The sequence below is a fragment of the Manis pentadactyla genome, chromosome 4, assembly GCF_030020395.1.
Source record: "Manis pentadactyla isolate mManPen7 chromosome 4, mManPen7.hap1, whole genome shotgun sequence".
NCBI classification, from domain to species: Eukaryota; Metazoa; Chordata; class Mammalia; order Pholidota; family Manidae; genus Manis; species Manis pentadactyla.
In genome coordinates, this window is record NC_080022.1 from 158,590,378 (window position 1) to 158,615,067 (window position 24,690).

The 24,690-nt window shown below is 38.9% G+C and overlaps 1 protein-coding gene across 1 annotated transcript in view; it reads left to right on the top strand.

Moving 5' to 3' along the window:
• The window catches only part of HSF5 (heat shock transcription factor 5), a 51,094-nt gene that overhangs the window by 24,976 nt on the left and 1,428 nt on the right, over positions 1-24,690 (top strand). Inside the window, exons 4-5 of the mRNA XM_036879756.2 lie at positions 797-1,318; positions 3,115-3,292. Coding sequence (XP_036735651.2) covers positions 797-1,318; positions 3,115-3,292 — 700 coding nt within the window. The remainder of the gene's footprint in view (positions 1-796; positions 1,319-3,114; positions 3,293-24,690) is intronic.

Below are 24,690 nucleotides of genomic sequence, written 5' to 3' on the forward strand. Positions count from 1 at the left end.
CTCTTCTGTATTTTGTGTTTATAATCTGAGATGAACAACAAACATTTATTGAATGCCTACTGTGCAGAGCTCTGCATTTAGCAATACCAACTCATTACATGTTTTGTTTAATCATAACTCTTTGGCATTTTGTTTTCATAACTTGAGATAATTTATCACCAAACATGTAATTGAATGCCTGCTCTGTGCAAAGTACCATGTATAAGAGAATACATCTTAAAGGTATAAATCTAAAAGTGACAGATATTTTTAATCTATTGCTTTATTATTAAAAATAAACAGTCTTAGAAATCAAATGACATTCAATATGCCATCTATTTTTCCCCAGATCATTTGGAACAGAATATCAGTATCTTCCCCTGAATCTATAGAAGCATTGGTGGACTTGTGAGCATCCTGTGTTTGAAATTTCCTATTCCTAAAACAGTATATGACAGAAATAAATGATGTGTTTGTCAGCCTTTATGGAATAATTTGGTATATAGACATTTTATCAGCAAATTGGTATTTGGGTACTACAGCTTTCTGATTTTGTATATTTAACCCCAAGAATTATTGGCCTAATACAGTTTTAAATTTAGTATAGCTGTTGACATATATTAGTTGCTAAGTAAATGTTAACAACAGAATTGAAGCTACCATTGCTAAAAGTTGATTGGTATTCAGGTTTTCTTAGTGAGAGTCACTGAAGGATCAGCCTGTGTATATTTGGCGTTCATCAGCCTCAGTGTTGTTGCTTTTGCCCTTAATCTCATATTTGATTTTCTATACAAACAGTCTTATTTTCTTTTCACAGAATCCTCCAATGCAATCCTCCTATCCAGTTGAATTTCTGCCTTCTAATTGGCCTTGCAGTGCTACTGATGAAAATAATAAGACAGAAGTAAATCTAGAGGCTGTTTTTCAGATAGTAGATGAATTTCATTCCTCCCCGAACCTGGAGATGGTAAAGGTGGAGCCTGTTGAGAGTCAGTGCCCAACATCTCAGTCTAACAGAGGCCAACATATCCTAGCTAATTTAAACAACAGCAATTCATCTTCCACAAGTGATGCTAGCCAGCTGGAGCCACTTACTTCTGTAGGTTCAGATATTACATCTTTCATGGTCGGAATAGAACAAGCAGTTACCTGCTCTCTACCCGAGTCGCCTGAGTACACCTATGCCATCCACACAGCTCAGCCTGTTGAAAATACTACAGTGCAGGAATCCGCAGCCATCCAAGAAGCTCACATCACACCGAAGGAGCAGCCAAGTCATAGTCCATCTCCATCTTCAGTAGTGTTTGTACAGGAAGGGCTGCCTTTCAGCACACACCAGGTAAGGAGGCAAAGAGAAATCCTAATAAGGTTCAGAGTACCCAGTGCTTCTTGCTAAAGACTGTTCTAATGAAGAGTTTGTCCAGATTTTATTTAGGTTAAATGCCAATTTGTTACACTTTCCAGAAGGATCATGTCCTGGTGGTTCTGTACAAAAGATTCAGAAAGAAGTAATCTTAACCCCCAGGCATCCTCTCACTATGTTATGGTCCGAAGTCAACCTCTAAAGCGGCGGCCTGATTGAGCATTGTGGTATTAAACTTCATTTTATGTTAAAAGCATCCCTTGAGTTTTGCTTCCTGTCTTAATTTGGATGGACCATGTGTGCCTGGCTGATTAAATTCCACTACTGATGGTTTAGAGGACAAATAATATCAGGACTTAGCTAGCCATTTGTAGCACAGAGGTAAGAAGATTATTGGAGGTCTTTTCATACTTTCTTCAACATTATTGAGTTCTAATTTGACTTGTGAGCATACTGTGTTTGAAGTCCCTTAATGGTATCTGCATTCTTAGAGCAGAATCCTGACTCTAGTGTGAGAGACTTATATTCAAGATAGAGGCTAATTCCTTAATTGCTGCTAGCTTATGACCAGAAAATGAGTAAACTTCGATTCTAAATGAAAGTACACCCAAATTAAAATCACCTTTTGTGAATTAACTTAATAAGCATTTTTCCTACCTTTAAGTTTATTTCTTGATCTTAGCCTGATATTTTTTTATTTTTGATTTTTTTCTTTAATGGGACTGAAAATATCTTCATTGTTAGAGATTTCCAAGGTAACTTTTTGGCAGTTGTGTGTTTTTAACAAATTATTTTTTAGCTCTAAGTTTAGATCCAGATGTCTTAAGGTTTCTGTCAATTCATTGGTTTTTTTGAGCCCAATTGTTGAGAGCCAGTATATTATGTGTTAAAACATCATAAATTCAGTAGATCAAAGATAGGTCCATTATGTTTCAAATGTGCCTGTGAAAAGAAAATAAAACTTGTCTTTTCTTTGTTCCCTTGTAGTCACATCAGAAATATTACATTTCATATCCTGAGATTGAACTCACATACTTATTTTCTCTTTAAAAAATATATTTGAACATCACAGCTTTTGAAAGCTATGTTTTTAACTTCTAGCTTTATTTTATTTCATTACATAGCTTTATTTTCAAATGAATTCATAAGGAAATAGAATACTTCAGAAGTTGGTCACCTTGATGAAGGGATTTGACTTCCAAAGAAAACTTAGGAAGACCAGGAAAGAAACTCATTATCTCATAAGCACGGCAGATCTAGATTTTATAGCACTGAAGCTTATGCAATTTTGAGAATCTCTTTGAGACAAAGAATACAGATTTAACAGAAAGTGTTCATAGCCCCAATGGCATCATCCAACAGAATTTCTAGTCCTATAGACATTCCAATATAACCAACAAGAGGGGAAATCTGAGGGAAGGGATGCTTGAGTGGAAGAAGATAATGGTCTTAACCAATTGTACATTTTTGTGTGTGTGTATTTTACAAAAAAAAAGACATCATCAATAATAAATCTTCCTCTGATCATAAGTAAATGCTTTAGCTCCATATACATTTCAGTGATTTATGTATGGGGAAATACACATCTTACTACTGAATATTCAGATTTGCTCAACAAAATCAAAGGTGGTATCATTGATAAAGATGAAAAGCCTTTTTTAAGTGTGTTTGTTGGATCATGTTTCTATAGTAGAATTTGTCTGATAAAATACCTTAACTTTCAGTATATATTTGGGGGAAATTCAGAATAATGAGAGGGTTTAATATTTTAGGTGGATGCAAGTATAAAATGCCAAAGAAATCCACCTGAGAATATCTTGCCATCAGAACAGATGGGATTCCTTATTTCAGAAATGGAGCCTGCTAACAAGTCTAGTAAAGACACAGGTTTATCCACTCCAGCCAGATACAGAGAGCTAAGAAGCAACTCACAGTACGGAAAGTCTCCTGGTAAGGATTATTGTGCTCTGAAATGCTAAAAGTAGAACCATGGTATAGATAGAATTAACATATGAACAACAGCTTTTCTGGGTCTTCATATTATTCATAATTGTATTATAATTATTACATTGCTGTTTTTCATAATTCTATTTTTTCTTAATTATCCTCGTAAATGGTATGTAAGTAAAAGTATGTAAATGCTATTTTCCTAATAGTACATGTTAGAATTTGAGCTTTCAAAAAAATAGAACTTAAGTAAAAGCAAAGTAAGTTGAGTTAACTTGGAGAAGGAAGGATAATGGGTGATTTAATAACTACTTCAGATGCCAAAGACTTAGTAATTATAGATGTACTTGTTCTCTTAATAATAGAATATAGGACAAGAGGGAATGCACTTTAATTGTGGCAGCAAAAATTAGATGGGCATCAAAGAAAAGGACAGGAACTAATAATTTGCTGCATATCTGAAAGTAAGATATGACTGTATCAATAGAATTTCCTTGTGGTTTTTAGGAGCCCAGGATTAGTGATTGTTTTAGGCACACACAGTTGGTTCTAGACTTTCTAGGGAAGTTTGAACAAAATTAAAATATCTTAAGAAACCAGTGACATCTAATAAAATATTCTTCTTATATGAGCCAAAAATAAGCCATCAAAGTCTCCAGGAGGCAACTTTAATATTCTCAAATTATATGCATGTCAGAGGCATGCAATTCAGGTAGAATTAATCAGTCATATCAAACAGTCATTTTAACAACTATAAAATTTGAAAATGTTGAGAACTTCTGTGAGAATTTCTCTAAAAAGTACACTAATAGTAATATGATCAAGATGTCGCTCAGATGCATAGGGTTCTTACTGCAAAAATACCTTCTAGCCTAAAAGCTATCTTGATCACTCATTCATTAAACTTAGCATGCATAGTCACTTTTATTTCAGTTTATGATCCAATTCATGATCAAAGATGAAGATATTTTACCACTGAAGATATTTAAAACAATGGCATAGACTTTGAAGGAAATTTGGAAAAGGACAGGAATTAATACCTACTTCACACAACGAACTTGATGAAAGTGGTATTGTCACCATTTTAAATATTGGGAAACTTAGGGGTGGAGAGAGGGTAATTAACTTTTTTTTTTTTTTTAGATAATTATTTTTTATTGAAGGGTAGTTGACACACAGTATTACATTACATTAGTTTCAGGTGTACAACACAGTGATTCAACATTTATATACATGATAATTCTAAGTACCAGCTATCACCATACCAAGTTGTTACAATATTTTGACTATATTCCTTATGCTATACATTACATCCCGGTTGCTTATTTATTTTACAATTGGAAGTGTGTACTTTTTCTTGGTTGTTGTTGTTAGGGCATCTCTCATTTTTATTGATCAAATGGTTGTTAACAACAATAAAATTCTGTATAGGGGAGTCAATGCTCAATGCACAATCATTAATCCACCCCAAGCCTAATTTTCGTCAGTCTCCAATCTTCTGAAGCATAACGAACAAGTTCTTACATGGAGAACAAATTCTTACATAGTGAATAAGTTACATGGTGAACAGTACAAGGGCAGTCATCACAGAAACTTTTGGTTTTGCTCATGCATTATGAACTATAAACAGTCAGTTCAAATATGAATACACATTTGATTTTTATACTTGATTTATATGTGGATACCACATTTCTCTCTTTATTATTTTTAATAAGATGCTGAAGTGGTAGGTAGATACAAGATAAAGGTAGAAAACATAGTTTAGTCTTGTAAGAGCAAATGTAGATGATCAGGTGTGTGCCTGTAGACTATGTGTTAATCCAAGCTAGACAAGGGCAATAAAACATCCACGTATGCAGAAGATTTCTCTCAGAACAGGGGGGGTGAGGTTCTAAGCCTCACCTCTGTTGATCCCCAATTTCTCACCTGATGACCCCCCAGCGACTGTGCCTGTCTTAGGTTGTTCCTCCCTTGAGGAATCTTACCCGTCTCTGGCTAACCAGTCATCTTCCGGGGCCACACAGGGAAATGTTAAGTTGGTAAGTGAGAGAGAAGCCTTATTGTTTGAAATGGTTAGCTTTTTATTTCTTTGCATATTTATGCCCTGTGGCTTCTATGCCCAGCATTTGTCTTGAGGTATCTTTACCACTTGGAGGAGTTATGATACTCGGTAAATTTGATATGAGGCACGAATTCTATTTAAGAATTCGTTGTAATTAGGAAGGAAGAAGAAAAGCTATAGAAGTAGCAGGCGGGAGAAAACATGGGAAGATTGATTATTTCTTTGACATATCTTCTTGTAGAGTAACTTCAGCATGTATATATTTTAAGCTACTACTTAAATTGCGCACACACATTAACATAATAGGAGTATAGTTACATAACCAAAGCATACCTGTAATTACCAGCCATCTCCAGTGAAACCAAGAAAACCAGTTAGGCACCCTAGGCATTTGTGAAAACTTATCAATGATATGATGGTTATTATCTAACTGAATTTGAATAGTTTGAGAAAAATCAGACAAATTAAAACAACCCATTCCTGGGCACTGTTCACATCCCATATGTTCTTTTAACAGTAAATAGTCTGTAGTTGTAAGATTTTGGAGCGCTACAATTTGCACTTCTCCTAATTCTTGGTTGAGTTCCAACAGTATAGATCCAGTCAAATTTGTTGTTTTACTGTATGCACAGGCCAGCTTAGATATCTCCTTCATTCCCATGGCTAGTCCAGGAGCTGGTGGGATGAGTGCATCTACAGCTGTAGCAGTGCGTGGATCTTTGTTGGGGTTTTTTGATGATCATCTTCTGGCATGAGTCTTCCCGAGAGTGCTGATGTTGGAAGTTCTCTTTCATATCGTTTCTTAGTTCATTTTCGGGGTAGCCAAATTAGGCTTTGATCCTCTGTATAAACACAAACAGACCCTTTGCCTACACTTTTATATGTCCTTTATATTATTGTGTAGAACTCATTAGAGGTCACCACATAGGAACTGCATTTTTTTTTTTTTTAATCATTAATCTACACTTACATGACGAATACTTACGAATACTTTGTTTACTAGGCTCTCCCCTATACCAGGTCCCCCCTATATACTCCTTTACAGTCACTGTCCATCAGCGTAGCAACCTGTTGTAGAATCACTACTTGTCTTCTCTGTGTTGTACAGCCCTCCCCTTTCTCCCACCCCGCTATGGATGCTAATCTTAATACCCCCCTACTTCTCCCCCCCTTATCCCTCCCTACCCACCCATCCTCCCCAGTCCCTTTCCCTTTGGTACCTGTTAGTCCATTCTTGAGTTCTGTGATTCTGCTGCTGTTTTGTTCCTTCAGTTTTTCCTTTGTTCTTATATTCCACAGATGAGTGAAATCATTTGGTATTTCTCTTTCTCTGCTTGGCTTGTTTCACTGAGCAAAATACCCTCCAGCTCCATCCATGTTGCTGCAAATGGTTGGATTTGCCCTTTTCTTATGGCTGAGTAGTATTCCATTGTGTATATGTACCACATCTTCTTTATCCATTCATCTATCGATGGACATTTAGGTTGCTTCCAATTCTTGGCTATTGTAAATAGTGCTGCGATAAACATAGGGGTGCACTGATCTTTCTCATACTTGATTGCTGCATTCTTAGGGTAAATTCCTAGGAGTGCAATTCCTGGGTCAAATGGTAAGTCTGTTTTGAGCATTTTGATGTACCTCCATACTGCTTTCCACAATGGTTGAACAAGTTTACATTCCCACCAGCAGTGTAGGAGGGTTCCCCTTTCTCCACAGCCTCGCCAACATTTGTTGTTGTTTGTCTTTTGGATGGCAGCCATCCTTACTGGTGTGAGGTGATACCTCATTGTAGTTTTAATTTGCATTTCTCTGATAATTAGCGATGTGGAGCATCTTTTCATGTGTCTGTTGGCCATCTGTATTTCTTTTTTGGAGAACCGTCTGTTCAGTTCCTTTGCCCATTTTTTAATTGGGTTATTTGTTTTTTGTTTGTTGAGGCGTGTGAGCTCTTTATATATTCTGGACGTCAAGCCTTTATCGGATGTGTCATTTTCAAAGATATTCTCCCATACTGTAGGGTTTCTTTTTGTTCTATTGATGGTGTCTTTTGCTGTACAGAAGCTTTTCAGCTTAATATAGTCCCACTTGTTCATTTTTGCTGTTGTTTTCCTTGCCCGGGGAGATATGTTCAAGAAGAGGTCACTCATGTTTATGTCTAAGAGGTTTGTGCCTATGTTTTCTTCCAAGAGTTTAATGGTTTCATGACTTACATTCAGGTCTTTGATCCATTTTGAGTTTACTTTTGTATATGGGGTTAGACGATGGTCCAGTTTCATTCTCCTACATGTAGCTGTCCAGTTTTGCCAGCACCATCTGTTGAAGAGACTGTCATTTCGCCATTGTATGTCCATGGCTCCTTTATCAAATATTAATTGACCATATATGTCTGAGTTAATGTCTGGATTCTCTAGTCTGTTCCATTGGTCTGTGGCTCTGTTCTTGTGCCAGTACCAAATTGTCTTGATTACTATGGCTTTATAATAGAGCTTGAAGTTGGGGAGTGAGATCCCCCCTACTTTATTCTTCTTTCTCAGGATTGCTTTGGCTATTCGGGGTCTTTGGTGGTTCCATATGAATTTTTGAATTATTTGATCCAGTTCATTGAAGAATGTTGCTGGTAGTTTCATAGGGATTGCATCAAATCTGTATATTGCTTTGGGCAGGATGGCCATTTTGACGATATTAATTCTTCCTAGCCATGAGCATGGGATGCGTTTCCATCTGTTAGTGTCCCCTTTAATTTCTTTTAAGAGTGACTTGTAGTTTTCAGAATATAAGTCTTTCACTTCTTTGGTTAGGTTTATTCCTAGGTATTTTATTTTTTTTGATGCAATTGTGAATGGAGTTGTTTTCCTGATTTCTCTTTCTGTTGGTTCATTGTTGGTATATAGGAAAGCCACAGATTTCTGTGTGTTGATTTTGTATCCTGCAACTTTGCTGTATTCCGATATCAGTTCTAGTAGTTCTGGGGTGGAGTCTTTAGGGTTTTTTATGTACAGTATCATGTCATCTGCAAATAGTGACAGTTTGACTTCTTCTTTGCCAATCTGGATTCCTTGTATTTTTTTGTTTTGTCTGATTGCCGTGGCTAGGACCTCTAGTACAATGTTAAATAACAGTGGGGAGAGTGGGCATCCCTGTCTAGTTCCCGATCTCAGCGGAAATGCTTTCAGCTTCTCGCTATTCAATATAATGTTGGCTGTGGGTTTTTCATAGATGGCCTTTATTATGTTGAGGTACTTGCCCTCTATTCCCATTTTGCTGAGAGTTTTTATCATGAATGGATGTTGAACTTTGTCAAATGCTTTTTCAGCATCTATGGAGATGATCATGTGGTTTTTGTCTTTCTTTTTGTTGATGTGGTGGATGATATTGATGGACTTTCGAATGTTGTGCCATCCTTGCATCCCTGGGATGAATCCCACTTGGTCATGGTGTACGATGGTTTTGATGTATTTTTGAATTCGGTTTGCTAAAATTTTGTTGAGTATTTTTGCGTCTACGTTCATCAGGGATATTGGTCTATAGTTTTCTTTTTTGGTGGTGTCTTTGCCTGGTTTTGGTATTAGGGTGATGTTAGCTTCATAGAATGAGTTTGGGAGTATCCCCTCCTCTTCTATTTCTTGGAAAACTTTAAGGAGAATGGGTATTATGTCTTCCCTGTATGTCTGATAAAATTCCGAGGTAAATACATCTGGCCCGGGGGTTTTGTTCTTTGGTAGTTTTTTGATTACCGCTTCAATTTCGTTGCTGGTAATTGGTCTGTTTAGATTTTCTGTTTCTTTTTGGGTCAGTCTTGGAAGGTTGTATTTTTCTAGGAAGTTGTCCATTTCTCCTAGGTTTCCCAGCTTGTTAGCATATAGGTTTTCATAGTAGTCTCTAATAATTCTTTGTATTTCTGCGGGATCTGTTGTGATTTTTCCTTTCTCATTTCTGATACTGTTGATTTGTGTTGACTCTCTTTTCCTCTTAATAAGTCTGGCTAGAGGCTTATCTATTTTGTTTATTTTCTCGAAGAACCAGCTCTTGGTTTCATTGATTTTTGCTATTGTTTTATTCTTCTCAATTTTATTTATTTCTTCTCTGATCTTTATTATGTCCCTCCTTCTGCTGACCTTAGGCCTCATTTGTTCTTCTTTTTCCAATTTTGATAGTTGTGACATTAGACCGTTCATTTGGGATTGCTCTTCCTTTTTTAAATATGCTTGGAGTGCTATATACTTTCCTCTTAAGACTGCTTTTGCTGCGTCCCACAGAAGTTGGGGCTTAGTGTTGTTGTTGTCATTTGTTTCCATATATTGCTGGATCTCCATTTTGATTTGGTCATTGATCCATTGATTATTTAGGAGCGTGTTGTTTAGCCTCCATGTGTTTGTGAGCCTTTTTGCTTTCTTTGAACAGTTTATTTCTAGTTTAATGCCTTTGTGGTCTGAAAAGTTGGTTGGTAGGATTTCAATCTTTTGGAATTTACTGAGGCTCTTTTTGTGTCCTAGTATGTGGTCTATTCTGGAGAATGTTCCATGTGCACTTGAGAAGAATGTGTATCCTGTTGCTTTTGGATGTAGAGTTCTGTAGATGTCTATTAGGTCCATCTGTTCTAGTGTGTTGTTCAGTGCCTCTGTGTCCTTACTTATTTTCTGTCTGGTGGATCTGTCCTTTGGAGTGAGTGGTGTGTTGAAGTCTCCTAGAATGAATGCATTGCATTCTATTTCCTCCTTTAGTTCTGTTAATATTTGTTTCAGGTATGTTGGTGCTCCTGTATTGGGTGCATATATATTTATAATGGTTATATCCTCTTGATGGACTGAGCCCTTTATCATTATGTAATGTCCTTCTTTGTCTTTTTTTACTTTCTTTATTTTGAAGTCTGTTTTGTCTGATACCAGAATTGCAACACCTGCTTTCTTCTCTCTGTTGTTTGCTTGAAATATCTTTTTCCATCCCTTGACTTTAAGTCTGTGCGCGTCTTTGGGTTTGAGGTGAGTCTCTTGTAAGCAGCATATGGATGGATCTTGCTTTTTTATCCATTCTATTACTCTGTGTCTTTTGATTGGTGCATTCAGTCCATTTACATTTAGGGTGATTATTGAAAGGTATGAATTTATTGCCATTGCAGGCTTTAAGTTTGTGGTTACCAAAGGTTTAGGGTTAGCTTCTTTACTGTCTTACTGTCTAACTTAACTCGCTTGTTGAGCTATTATAAACACAATCTGATGATTCTTTATTTCTCTCCCTTCTTATTCCTCCTCCTCCCTTCTTCATATGTTGGGTGTTTTGTTGTGTGCTCTTTTTAGGAGTGCTCCCATCTAGAGCAGTCCCTGTAGGATGCCCTGTAGAGGTGGTTTGTGGGAGGCAAATTCCCTCAACTTTTGCTTGTCTGGGAATTGTTTAATCCCTCCTTCATATTTAAATGATATTCGTGCTGGATACAGTAGTCTTGGTTCGAGGCCCTTCTGTTTCATTGCATTAAGTATATCATGCCATTCTCTTCTGGCCTGTAGGGTTTCTGTTGAGAAGTCTGATGATAGCCTGATGGGTTTTCCTTTGTAGGTAACCTTTTTTTTCTCTCTGGCTGCTTGTAATACTTTGTCCTTGTCTTTGATCTTTGCCATTTTAATTATTATGTGTCTTGGTGTTGCCCTCCTTGGATCCCTTGTCATGGGAGTTCTGTGTACCTCTGTGGTCTGAGAGGCCATTTCTTCCCCTAGTTTGGGGAAATTTTCAGCAATTATTTCTTCAAAGACATTTTCTATCCCCTTTTCTCTCTCTACTTCTTCTGGAATGCCTATGATTCTTAAATTATTTCTTTTATATTGATCACTCAGCTCTCTTAAAATTCTTTCATTCCTGGAGATCCTTTTATCTCTCTCTGCATCAGCTTCTCTGCGTTCCTGTTCTCTGTTTTCTAGTCCATTAATGGTCTCTTGCATCTCGTCCATTCTGTTTTGAAGTCCTTCCAGAGCTTGTTTTATTTCTGAATTCTCCTTCCTTAGTTCTTGCATATTTCTCTGCAAGTCCATCAGCATGGTTATGACTTTTGTTTTGAATTCTTTTTCAGGTAGACTGGCTAAATCTATCTCCCCAGATTCCTTCTCAGGGGAAGATGTAGCAGATGCCGAAGCTGTCTGGGTTAGTCTTGTCTGAATCATATTTTTTTGCCTTTTCATGTTGACAGGTGCTATTGACTGTCAGCTGGGAGGGCCAAAATTTTCACTTACTACTGGCCTTTCTTTACTGGGGCAACTGCGACCCCTAGTGGCTTGTGTTGGGTAATTGCGTGTAGAGTGGGTCTTTGTGTCTTGCCTGGCCGGAAGGGAGAAATTTCCCTTTCTGTGGGCGGAATTTGTCTCAGGCTGCTTCTCTGCTTTCGCAGCGCCCGGTGGGGTGATGGATGGGGGGGCTGCTTGACTGTTTGCCTCCGTGAGGGGTCTCAGAGCTGTTGCCCAGGGGGTTAGTGCACCCGGTTTTCCCTGTAATTTCCAGCTGCTGTACTGTAACCTGGGTTGTTTCCGTCAAGCTGTTAAGTCCCTGTCCCTTTAAGACTTTCAAAAAAGCCCCCGCTTTTCTTTGTCACAGGGGCATCAGCTTCAGCACCCGCTCTGAGGTCTACCCCCTGTTCTCCCAGTATCCAGGGCCCCCTGGGCATATACTGTGTCTGCGCTCTGGCCCGGATGGCTGGGGCTGGGTGTTCGGCAGTCCTGGGCTCCGTCTCCCTCCCGCTCTGCCTATTGTTCTCCCGCCGGGAGCTGGGGGGAGGGGCGCTCGCGTCCCGCAGGGCCGGGGCTTGTATCTTACCCCCTTCGCGAGGCGCTGGGTTCTCGCTGGTGTAGCTGCAGTCTGGCCACTGTCCTGCGTCTTCTGGTCTCTCTTTTAGGGCTAGTTGTGTTTGTTGTATTTTCAAAAGTATATATGTTTTTGGGAGGAGATTCCCACTGTCCTACTCACGCCGCCATGTTGGCTCCGCCCTCTCTAATTAACTTTTTTTTAAGGTATCATTGATATACACTGTTATAAAGATTTCACATGAAAAACATTGTGGTTACTACATTCACCCCTATTATCAAGTCCCCCACATACCCCATTGCAGTTACTGTCCATCAGTGTAGTAAGATGCCACAGAGTCACTACTTGTCTTCTCTGTGCTACACTGTCTTCCCTGTGACCCCACTACACCATGTGTGCCAATCATAATGCCCCTCAATCCCCTTCTCCCTCCTTCCCCACCTGCTCTCCCCCACCCCTCCCCTTTGGTAACCACTAGTACCTTCTTGGAGTCTGTGAGTCTGCTGCTGTTTTGTTCTTTCGGTTTATTTATTTATTTATATTAAGGTATTATTGATATACACTCTTATGAAGGTTTCACATGAAAAACAATGTGGTTGCTACATTCACCCATATTATCGAGTCCCCCCACCATACCCCATTGCAGTCACTGTCTATCAGTGTAGTAAGGTGCCACAGAGTCACTATTTGCTTTCTCTGTGCTATACTGTCTTCCCCCTGAGGCCCCCGACACCACATGTACCAATCATAATACCCCTCAGTCCCCTTCTCCCCCCCTCTCCACACGCCCTCCCCCACCTCTCCCCTTTGGTAACCACTAGTTCTTTCTTGGAGTCTGTGAGTTTGCTGCTGTTTTGTTCCTTCGGTTTTGCTTCATTGTTATACTCCACAAATGAGGGAAATCATTTTTTTTTTGGTATCATTAATCTACAGTTACATGAGGAACATTATGTTTACTAGACTCCCCCCATCACCAAGTCCCCCCCCCACATACCCCATTACAGTCACTGTCCATCAGCATAGTAAGATGCTGTAGAATCACTACTTGTCTTCTCTGTGTTGTACAGCCCTCCCTGTACCCCCACACTCACATTATGTCTGCTAATAGTAATGCCCCCCCTTTTTTTCCCCTTATCCCTACCTTTCCACCCATCCTCCCCAGTTCCTTTCCCTTTAGTAACTGTTAGTCCATTCTTAGGTTCTGTGTATCTGCTGCCGTTTTGTTCCTTCAGTTTTTTTTCTTTGTTCTTATACTCCACAGATGGGTGAAATCATTTGATACTTGTCTTTTTCCATTCATTTACTGATGGACACTTAGGTTGCTTCCATATCTTGGCTATTGTAAAAAGTGCTGCGATAAACATAGGGGTGCATATGTCTTTTTGAATCTGAGAAGTTGTATTCTTTGGGTAAATTCCAAGGAGTGGAATTCCCGGGTTAAATGGTATTTCTGTTTTGAGTTTTTTGGGGAACCTCCATACTGCTTTCCACAATGGTTGAACTAGCTTCCATTCCCACCAGCAGTGTAGGAGGGTTCCCTTTCTCCACAACCTTGCCAGCATTTGTTGTTCTTAGTGTTTTCGATGCTATCCATCCTTACTGGTGTGAGGTGATATGTTATTGTGCTTTTAATTTGCATTTCCCTGGTGATTAGTGATGTGGAGCATCTCTTCATGTGTCTGTTGGCCATTTGAATTTCTTCTTTGGAGAACTGTCTCTTATATTCTCTGCCCATTTGTTAATCAGGTTATTTGCTTTTTGGGTATTGAAGCATCTAAGTTCTTTATATATTCTGGATGTTAACCCCTTGTCGGATATGTCATTTACAAATATATCCTCCCATACTGTAGGATGCCTTTTTGTTCTGTTGATGATGTCCTTTTCTGTACAGAAACTTTTTAGTTTGATGTAGTCCTACGAGTTCATTTTTGTTTTTGTTTCCCTTGCTCAAGGAGATGCATTCAAGAAGAAGTTGCTCATGCTTACATTCAGGAGATGTTTGCCTATGTTGTCTTCTAAGAATTTTATGGTTTCATGACTTACATTCAAGTCTTTAATCCGTTTTGAGTTTACTTTTGTGTATGGGGTTAAACAATAATCCAGTTTCATTCTCTTGCATGTAGGTGTCCAGTTTTGCCAACACAGCTGTTGAAGAGGCTGCCATTTCCCCATTTTATGTCCATGGCTCCTTTATCATATATTAATTGACCATATATGGTTGGGTTTATATCAGGGCTCTCTTGTCTGTTCCTTTGGTCTATAGGTCTGTTCTTGTGCCAGTACCAAATTGTCTTGATTACTGTGGCTTTGTAGTAGAGCCTAAAGTTGGGGAGCATAATCCCCCCAGCTTTATTCTTCCTTCTCAGAATTACTTTGCCTATTCGAGGTCTTTTGTGGTTCCATATGAATTTTAGAACGATTTTCTCTAGTTTGTTGAAGAATGCTGTTTGCATTTTGATAGGAATTGCATTGAATCTATAGATTGCTTTAGGCAGGATGGCCATTTTGACAATATTAATTATTCCTATCCATGAGCACAGGATGTGTTTCCATTTATTGGTATATTCTTTAATTTCTCTCATGAGTGTCTTGTAGTTTTCAGAGTATAGGTCTTTCACTTCCTTGGTTAGGTTTATTCATAGGTATTTTATTCTTTTTGATGCATTTGTGAATGGAATTGTATTCCTGACTTCTCTCTCTGCTAGTTCATTGTTAGTGTATAGGAATGCCACAGATTACTGTGTATTAATTTTGTATCCTGCACCTTTGCTGAATTCAGATATTAGATCTAGTAGTTTTGGAGTGGATTCTTTAGGGTTTTTTATGTACAATATCATGTCATCTGCAAACAGGGACAGTTTAACTTCTTCCTTGCCAATCTGGATGCCTTTTATTTCTTTGTGTTGTCTGATTGCCATGGCTAGGACCTCCAGTACTATGTTGAATAGAAGTGGGGAAAGTGGGCATCCTTGTCTTGTTCCTGATCTTAAAGGAAAAGCTTTCAGCTTCTTGCTGTTAAGTATGATGTTGGCTGTGGGTTTGTCATATATGGCCTTTATTATGTTGAGGTACTTGCCCTCTATACCCATTTTGTTGAGAGTGTTTATCATGAATGGATGTTGAATTTTGTCAAATGCTTTTTCAGCATCTATGGGGATGATCATGTGGTTTTTGTCCTTCTTTTTGTTGATGTGGTGGATGATGTTGATGGATTTTCGAATGTTGTACCATCCTTGCATCCTTGGATTAAATCCTACTTGATCATGATGGATGATCTTTTTGATATATTTTTGAATTCGGTTTGCTAATATTTTGTTGAGTATTTTTGCATCTATGTTCATCATGGATTATTGGTCTGTAGTTTTCTTTTTTTGTGGTGTCTTTGCCTGGTTTTGGTATTAGAGTGATGCTGGCATCACAGAATGAGTTTGGAAGTGTTCTGTCTTCTACTCTTTGGAAAACTAAGTTGAATGGGTATTAGGTCTTCACTAAATGTTTGATAAAATTCAGCAGTGAAGCCATCTGGTCCAAGGGTTTTGTTCTTAGGTAGTTTTTTGATTAGCAGTTCTATTTTGCTGCTGGTAATTGGTCTGTTTAGATTTTCTGGTTCTTCCTTGGTCAACCTTGGAAGGTTGTATTTTTCTAGAAAGTTGTCCATTTCTTCTAGGTTATCTAGTTCATGAGCATATAATTATTCATAGTATTCTCTAATAATTCTTTGTATTTCTGTGGTGTCCATAATGATTTTTCCTTTCTCATTTCTGATTATGTTTATGCATGTAGACTCTCCTTTTTTTCTTGATAAGTCTGGCTTAGGGGTTTATCTATTTTATTTTCTCAAAGAACCAGCTCTTGCTTTCATTGATTCTTTCTATTGTTTTATTCTTCTCTATTTTATTTATTTCTGCTCTAATCTTTATTATGTCCCTCCTTCAACTGACTTTGGACCTCATTTGTTCTTCTTTTTCTAGTTTCATTAATTGTGAGTCTAGACTGCTCATATGGGATTTTTCTTCTTTCCTGAGGTAGGCCTGTATTGCAATATACTTTCTTCTTAGCACGTCCATGGCTGTGTCCCACAGGTTTTGTGGTGTTGAATTATTGTTGTCATTTGTCTCTGTATATTGCTTGATCTGTGTTTTTATTTGGTCATTGATCCATTGGTTATGTAGGAGCATGTCGTGAAGCCTCCATGTGTTTGTGGGATTGTTCATTGTCTTTGCGTAATTTATTTCTAGTTTCATACCTTTGTGGTCTGAGAAACTGGTTGGTACAATTTCAATCTTTTTGAATTTACTGAGGCTCTTTTTGTGGCCTAGTATATGATCTATTCTTGAAAATGTTCCATGTGCACTTGAGAAGAATGTGTATTCTGTTGCTTTTGGATGTAGAGTTCTGTAGATGTCCGTTAGGTCCATCTGTTCTAATGTGTTGTTCAGTGCCTCTGTGTCCTTACCTATTTTCTGTCTGGTTGACCTGTCCTTCAGAGTGAGTGGAGTGTTGAAGTCTCCTAGAATGAATGCATTGAATTCTATTTCCCCTTTTAATTCAGTTAGTATTTGTTTCACATATGTCGGTGCTCCTGTATTGGGAGCACAGATATTTATAATGGCTACATCTTCTTGTTGGATTGACCCCTTTATCATTATGTAATGTCCTTCTTTGTCTCTTGTGACTTTCTTTGTTTTGAAGTCTATTTTGTCTGATATGAGTACTGCAACTCCTGCTTTTTTCTCTCTATTAGTTGCATGAAATATCTTTTTCCATCCTTTCACTTTTAGTCTGTGTATATCTTTGGGTTTAAAGTGAGTTTCTTGTAGGCAGCATACAGACGGGTCTTGGTTATTCATCCATTCAGTGACTGTATGTCTTTTGATTGGTGCATTCAGTCCATTTATGGTTAGGGTGATTATCGATAGGTATGTACTTATTGCCATTGCAGACTTTAGATTCTTGGTTACCAAAGGTTCAGGGTTAACTACCTTACCATCTAAGAGTCTAACTTAACTCACTTAATATGCTATTACAAGCACAATCTAAAGGTTCTTTTCTTTTTCTCCTCCTTTTTCTTCCTTCTCCATTCTTTATATATTACTTATCATATTCTGTACTCTTTGTCTATCCCTTGATTGACTTTGGGGATAGTTAATTTTGCATTTGCTTAGTAATTAGCTGTTCTACTTTCTTTACTGTGGTTTTATTACCTCTGGTGACAGCTATTAAACCTTAGGAACACTTCCATCTATAGCAGTCCCTCTGAAATAGACTGTGAAGATGGTTTGTGGGAGGTAAATTCTCTCAGCTTTTGCTTATCTGGAAATTGTTTAATCCCTCCTTCAAATTTAAATAATGATCTTGCTGGATAAAGTAATCTTGGTTCCAGGCCCTTCTGCTTCATTGCATTAAATACATCATCCACTCCCTTCTGGCCTGTAAGGTTTCTGCTGAGAAGTCTGATGTTAGGCTGATGGGCTTTCCTTTGTATGTGATCTTATTTCTCTCTCTGGCTGCTTTTCATTGTCTGTCCTTATCCTTGATCTTTGCCATTTTAATTACTATATGTCTTGGTGTTGTCTTCCTTGAGTCCCTTGTGTTGGGAGATCTGTGGATCTTCATGGCCTGAGAGACTATCTCCTTCCCCAGATTCGGGAAGTTTTCAGCAATTACTTCCTCAAAGACACTTTCTATCCCTTTCTCTCTCTTCTTCTTCTTCTGGTACTCCTATAATGCGAATATTGTTCCATTTGGATTGGTCACACAGTTCTCTCAACATTCTTTCATTCTTAGAGATCCTTTTTCTCTCTGTGCTTCAGCTTTTTGTATTCCTCTTCTCTAGTTTCTATTTCATTTATTGTCCCCTCCACCGTATCCAATCTGCTTTTAATATCCTCCATTGTGCTCTTCAATGATTGGATCTCCTACTGGAATTCATTCCTGAGTTCTTGAATATCTTTCTGTATCCCCATTAGCATGTTAATAATTTTTATTTTGAACTCCCTCTCAGGAAGAGTCATGAGGTCCAGGTCATCTTTCTCAGGAGTTATATTAATTTTACTCTGAACCAGGTTCCTTTGGCATTTCATATTTGTATATGGTGCCCTCTAGTGTCCAGAAGCTCTACTGTCTGGAGCTGCTCAGCCCCTGAATCAATGTAGGGGGTCGCAGGGTAGTGGTATTGGTGCCTGGAGGGAGGAAAGAGCTGTTTCCTGCTTCCTGGCTGCTATGCCTGTCTCCACTGCCTGAACCAGCAGGCTGAGCACACAGGTATAAGCCTCTATGCTTTGCATTTGTAGTTGCTGTAGACAGATCTTCCCTCTGGCTGTCCTAACACCAGGGTAGGGTTTGCCATTTTGCAAGCCAGGTGGGGCTGGCCCAGAGAAAGGCACAGTAGGCTGCCTATCATGGAGGGGGTCCTTGGAGCTGTGTAGCCAGGCAGGGAGCTGGAGCACCTGGAAATTGTGAAAGCTCCCAACCTGTTGGGCAGAGTGCACCCGGACAATTTTGTCTACCTGTCCTTTCTCCTGAGTAGTAAGCTCTGTGCCTTACTTGCCTCTTTAGCAGCCCTCTTGCTAAGGGCTTCCTTGTTACGAAGTCTCTCAGACTGCCTGCCTTTCTTTTGTCCCAAAGCAGCTGGATATGGATCCCTGCTTTCCACAAGCAGCTGGAATCTGTCTCTCCAGAAATTCTGCCTGTCTTAGCTTTCCATGAGAGTTATCATGCAAGCACCATGAAATGTAGGTTTGTGCTCCCAGAGCAGATCTCCAGAATTAGGTATTCAGTCGTCCTAGGCCTCCACCCACTCCCTGCTGCATTTCTCTTCCTCTCGCTGGTGAGGTGGGGTGGGGGAAGGGCTTGGGTCCTGCCGGGCCACAGCTTTGATATGTTACCCTGTTCCATGAGGTCTGCTCTTTTCTCCAGGTGTATGTAGTCTGGTGCAGTCCTCTTTCCTGTTACTCTTTCAGGATTAGTTGTATTAATTATATTTTCGTCTTATATGCAGTTTTAGGAGGAAGCCTCTGTCTCACCATCTTTAATCATCTAGCACATATTAATTGAACATATATGCTTGGGTTTATATCTGGGCTCTCTAGTCTGTTCCATTGGTCTATGTGTCTGTTCTTGAGCCAGTACCAAATTGTCTTGATTACTGTGGCTTTGTAGTAGAACTTAAAGTTGGAAAGTGAGATTCCCCCCAGCTTTATTCTTCCTTCTCAGGATTGCTTTGGCTATTTGGGGTCTTTTGTGGTTCCATATGAATTTTAGAACTATTTTCTCTAGTTTGTTGAAGAATGCTGTTGGTGTTTTGATAGGGATTGCATTGAATCTGTAGATTGCTTTAGGCAGGATGGCCATGTTGACAATATTAATTCTTCCTATCCATGAGCACAGGATAGATTTCCACTCGTTTGTGAGTTCTTTAATTTCTCTCATGAGTGTCTGTTTTCAAAGTATAGGTCTTTCACTTCATTGGTTAGGTTTATTCCTAGGTATTTTGTTCTTTTTGATGCAGTTGTAAATGGAGTTGTTTTCCTGATTTCTTTTTCCGCTGATTCATTGTTAGTAATAGGAACACAACAGATTTCTGTGTATTAATTTTGTATCCTGCAACTTTGCTGAATCCCGTTATTACTTATAGTAGTTTTTTGGTGGAGTTTTTAGGGTTGTCTATGTATAATATCATATCCTCTTCAAATAGTGAGAGTTTAAGTTCTTCCTTATCAGTTTGGATGCCTTTTATCTTGTGTTGTCTGATTGCCATGGCTAAGACCTCCAAGTACTGTGTTAAATAAAACTGCTGAGAGTGGAGGTCCTTTTCTTGTTCCTGATCTTAGAGGAAAAGCTTTCAGCTTTTCACAATAATGTTAGCTGTTGGTTTGTTGTATATGGCCTTTATTACATATTACCAAAGTTTCAAGAATAGCTTCCAAGCAATATAATAGTCTATATTAAGTTACTTATTGATCTATTTCAAACACAATTCAAAAGTAATTTTTCTTCTTCCTCATCTTCCACACTTTATGTATTAGATGTACCCTCTGTGCCCATTTTGTTAAGAGTTTTTATCAAATGCTTTCTCAACATCTCTTGAGATGATCATGTGATTTTTATCCTTCTTTTTTTAAAATGTGGTTTATAATATTGATTGATTTACAAATATTGTACCATTCTTGCATCCCTGGAACAAATCCCACTTAGTTATGATGGATGATCTTTTTGATGTATTTTTTGGATTCAGTTTGCTAGTATTTTGTTAAGGTTTTTTGCATCTATGTTCATCAGGGATATTGGTCTGTAATTATCTTTTTTTGTGGTGTCTTTGTCTAGTTTGGTATTAGAGTGGTGCTGGCTTCATAGATTGAGTTTGGAAGTATTCCCTCCTCTTCTACTTTTTGGAATACTTTAATGAGGATGAGTATTAGCTCTTCCTTAAATATTGGTAGAATTAAGCTGTGAACCCATCTGGACCTGGCATTTTGTTTTTTGGGAGTTTTTTGATTACCAATTCAATTTCATTGCTGGAGATTGTTCTATTCAGATTTTCTGTTTCTTCCTGGGTCAGTCTTGGAAGGTTGTCTTTTTCTAGGAATTTGTCCATTTCTTCAAGGTTGTCCAATTTATTGGCATGTAATTTTTCATAGTGTCCTCTAATAATTCTTTGTATTTCTGTGGTGCCCATTGTGACTTCGTCATGTCTAATTCTGTTTATTTGTGTACTCTCTTTTTTTCTTGGTAAGTCTGGCTAGGGGTTTATCTATTTTGTTTATTCTCTCAGGGAACCAGCTCTTGGTTTCATTGATTTTTTTTTCTATTGTTTTATTCTTCTCTATATTATTTATTCCTGCTCTGGTCTTTATTGTGTCCCTCCTACTAACTTTGGATTTGATTTGTTCTTTTTCTAGTTTCTTTAATTGTGAGTTTAGACTGTTTATTTGAGATTGTTCTTGTTTCTTGAGGTAAGCCTGTATTGCTATGTACTTCCCTCTTAGAATGGCCTTTGCAGCATCCCATAAATATTGAACTGTTGTATTTTTGTTTTCATTTGTCTCCATGTATTGATTGAGTTCTGTTTTAATTTGGTCATTGATCTGTTGATTATCTGGAAGCATGTTGTTTAGACTCCATGTAGGCTTTTTTGTTTTCTTTGTGTAATTTATTTCTAGTTTCATACCATTTTGTCTGAGAAATTGCTTGATACAATTCAATCTTTTTTAATTTATTGAGGCTCTTTTTGTGGCCTAGTCTGTGCTCTGTTCTGGATAACATTCCATGTACACGTGGGAACAATATGTATCCTGCTGCTTTTGGATGGAGTGTTCTGTAGATACCTGTTAAGTCCATCTGGTCTAATGTATTATTCAGTGTCTCTGTTTCCTTGTTTATTTTCTGTCTGGTTGATCTGTTGATATGAGTGGTGTGTTAAAGTCTCCTACAATGAATGAATGTGTTGTAATCTATTTCCCCCTTTAATTCTCTTAGTATTTCTTTTACATGTTTGGGTGCTCCTATGTTGGATGTGTGGATATTTATAATGGTTATAGACTCTTGTTGGACTGACCCCTTTATTATTATGTAATGTCCTTCTTTGTCTCTTGTTAATTTCTTTGTTTTGAAATCTATTTTGTCTGATTAAATACTGCTACTTCTGCTTTTTTCCCCCTATTGTTTGCACGAAATACCTTTTTTCATCCCTTCACTTTTAGTCCGTGTATGTCTTTGGGTCTGAAATGAGTCTCTTGTTAGCATATAGATGGGTCTTGTTTCTTTATCCATTCTGCCACTCTTTGTCTTTTGATTGGTGCATTCAGTCCATTTACATTTAAGGTAATTATTGATAGGTATGTACTTTGCCATTTTTGTTAATTGTTTTGTTTTATAGCTCCTCTTTTCTTTCTTCCTCTCTTATAGTCTTCTCTTGTTATTTGATGGTTTTCTTTAGTGTTGTGGTTGGATTTCTTTTTTAATATTTTTAATGTATCTATTATAGACTTTAGGTTGTGGTTACCAAAGTTTCAAGAATAGCTTTCAAGCAATATAGTAGTCTATATTAAGTTACTTATTGATCTATTTCAAACACAATTCAAAAGTAATTTTTCTTCTTCCTCGTCTTCCACACTTTTATGTATTAGATGTCATAATCTGCATTTTTTTTGTGTATCCCTTGATTGGTTTTGTATATAGTTGGTTTTGCTACTTTTGTTTTATTTTTGTATTTGCTTGGTAATTAATTGCACTAGTCTTTACTGTGGGTTTATTTTCACTGGTGAAAACTATTTACTCCGGAACATTTCTATCTATAGCAGTCCACATAACATATCATATAATTCTGGTTTAGTTGTTATAAATTCTTTGAGCCTTTGTTTTTCTGGAAATTGTTTAATCCCTGCTTCAAATTTGAATGATAATCTTGCTGGGTAGAGGATTGTTGGTTGAAAGTCCCTCTGTTTCAGTACATTCAGTATTTCATGCCACTCCCTTCTGGCCTGTAAAGTTTCTGCTGAGAAGTCTGATGATAGCCTGATGGGGTTTCCCTTATAAGTAATCCTTTCTCTCTCTCTGGCTACTTTCAGTATTCTTGTTTTATCCTTAATCTTTGCCATTTTAATTATTATATGTCTTGGTTTTGTCTTCCTGGGGCTCCTTTTGTTAAGGGCTCTCTGAGCTTTTGTAACCTATTTCCTTCCCCAGATTTGGGAAGTTTTTAACAATGATTTCCTCACAGAGACTTTCTATCCCTTTTTCTCTTCTCCTTCTGGTGCCCCTATTATGCAAATATTGTTTCATTTGAATTGATCACACAGCTTTCTTACCATTCTTTCATTCCTAGAGACCCTTTTTTCTCTCTGTTCCTCAGCTTCATTGTGTTCCTGTTCTGTAATTTCCATCTCATTGTCTCCTCTATTACTGATTCCCTCCATTGTATGTTTGAGTTACCGTATTCTTCAGCTCTTTTATTGCTTTGTGAAGTTCCCCCTGAGATCTTTAATATAGTTCTCAGATCAGTGAGCATATTTATGTCTTTTACTTTGAAGTCTTTATCAAGAAGTTTTGTGATATCCGTTTCATTTAGCCCTCTTTCTGGTGTTTTATCCTGTAGTTTGTTTGGAAAATACCCTCTGCCTCCTCATTTTGTCAGGGTTTCTGTGTTTCTTCCTTAGTATTAGATGGATGTGCTATGCTTCATTGTCTAGAGAGTGATGGCTTTATGAAGAAGGCATCCTGTGGTGCCTGGAAGCTCAGGACTCTCCAGTGCCTGGTTCTCCTTTGGTATGGAGCCCCTGTTGCTATTGATGGGTAATGGGCAGGGTCACCTTTATGTCTGTCTCCCAGCAGTTGTTTATCTCAGTCTGCTGAGGCTGGCAGTTTGCCTCACTGGCTTTTTGTGATTAGAGTAATGGTTTCTGCTGGGATTGTTGTGGGTGGGGATGCCCTCTGCCTGCCCTGCTGCAGTGGCAGTGCTGCTCGGTTAATGGGGTGGGCAGGGTGGTTGCACAGTGAGTTTCACAATGGCAGGATGCTATGGCTTGGCAGTGGCAAGTCACCAAGTTGTGGAGTGCACTGGCGCCAGACAGTGGCTACAGTGAGTTGTGTGCTGGGAAGGTGCATGGATGCATGGAGGCCATGAGTTACACAGTGAAAGGGGGCAGGGGCTCGCCAAGGTGACATGATGTGCCTGGTGGGTGGCTAGCCTTGCAGGGACCCTTAGCAGCAGTGAGGTGGGCAGCATCAGGCTTGACCCCCTGGGAGGAAGGAGTTCTCAGAGCTGCCTTCTGCAGGCATGCTCCCAGTTGGGCTGAAACAGGACCTCCAAAGCTGGGAGAGTCGCCCTCTGCTGATCAGGCAGAAAGTCTGACTGCTGGGTTGAGTGGGCTGGCGTGCTGGTGGTGTGCAGGGAAGTGCCTCAGGGCTGAGCCGCCAGTAAGGGGCGTAGAGCGTCTGGGGCTCCTGAGAGTGCCGGACCTGTTGAGCTGAAGGAGGAGTGGGGAGGTATCATCCACCTGCCCTTTCTGCTGCAGAGATAGCTCCATCTAAACTTCACCCCTCTGACTCCTCACCCAGTGCTGGAAAGTCTCTCAGACTGCTGCCTCTGTGTTGGGTCTCAGTGGGACCAGCAGAGTGTGCCTGTTCTCCACAGGCAGCTGGTGTATCATCCTCCCAGAGTGTTCCAACTGTCCCTGGTGTCCTGTCCCACTAATCACCAGCACCCAATGCAATGTGGGCTCATGTTCACAGAGCAGATCTCCAGGGCCAGGTGCACAGAGTTCCTGGGCACCCATCCCCTTGTAGCGTGAGATTGTGGCTTTAAGCAAGGTTACTCTGGATTCAGCTGGACCACAAAACAATGACAGAGTGTTGGGAAAAGGGTTCATACCCAGCTTTGTTCTTGCAGCAGTCAGTGGAATGCTTAGATTACACCTGCTGCATCCACATGCAGCAAGCCTGCAATCCACAATCTGCCTAGAGTACTGGGCAGAGGTCTTTAGATAGCAACACAGACAATAATGACTCATTGCCAACACATGTGTAAGCAGGCACCTGCACAGTAGGCCAATTATCA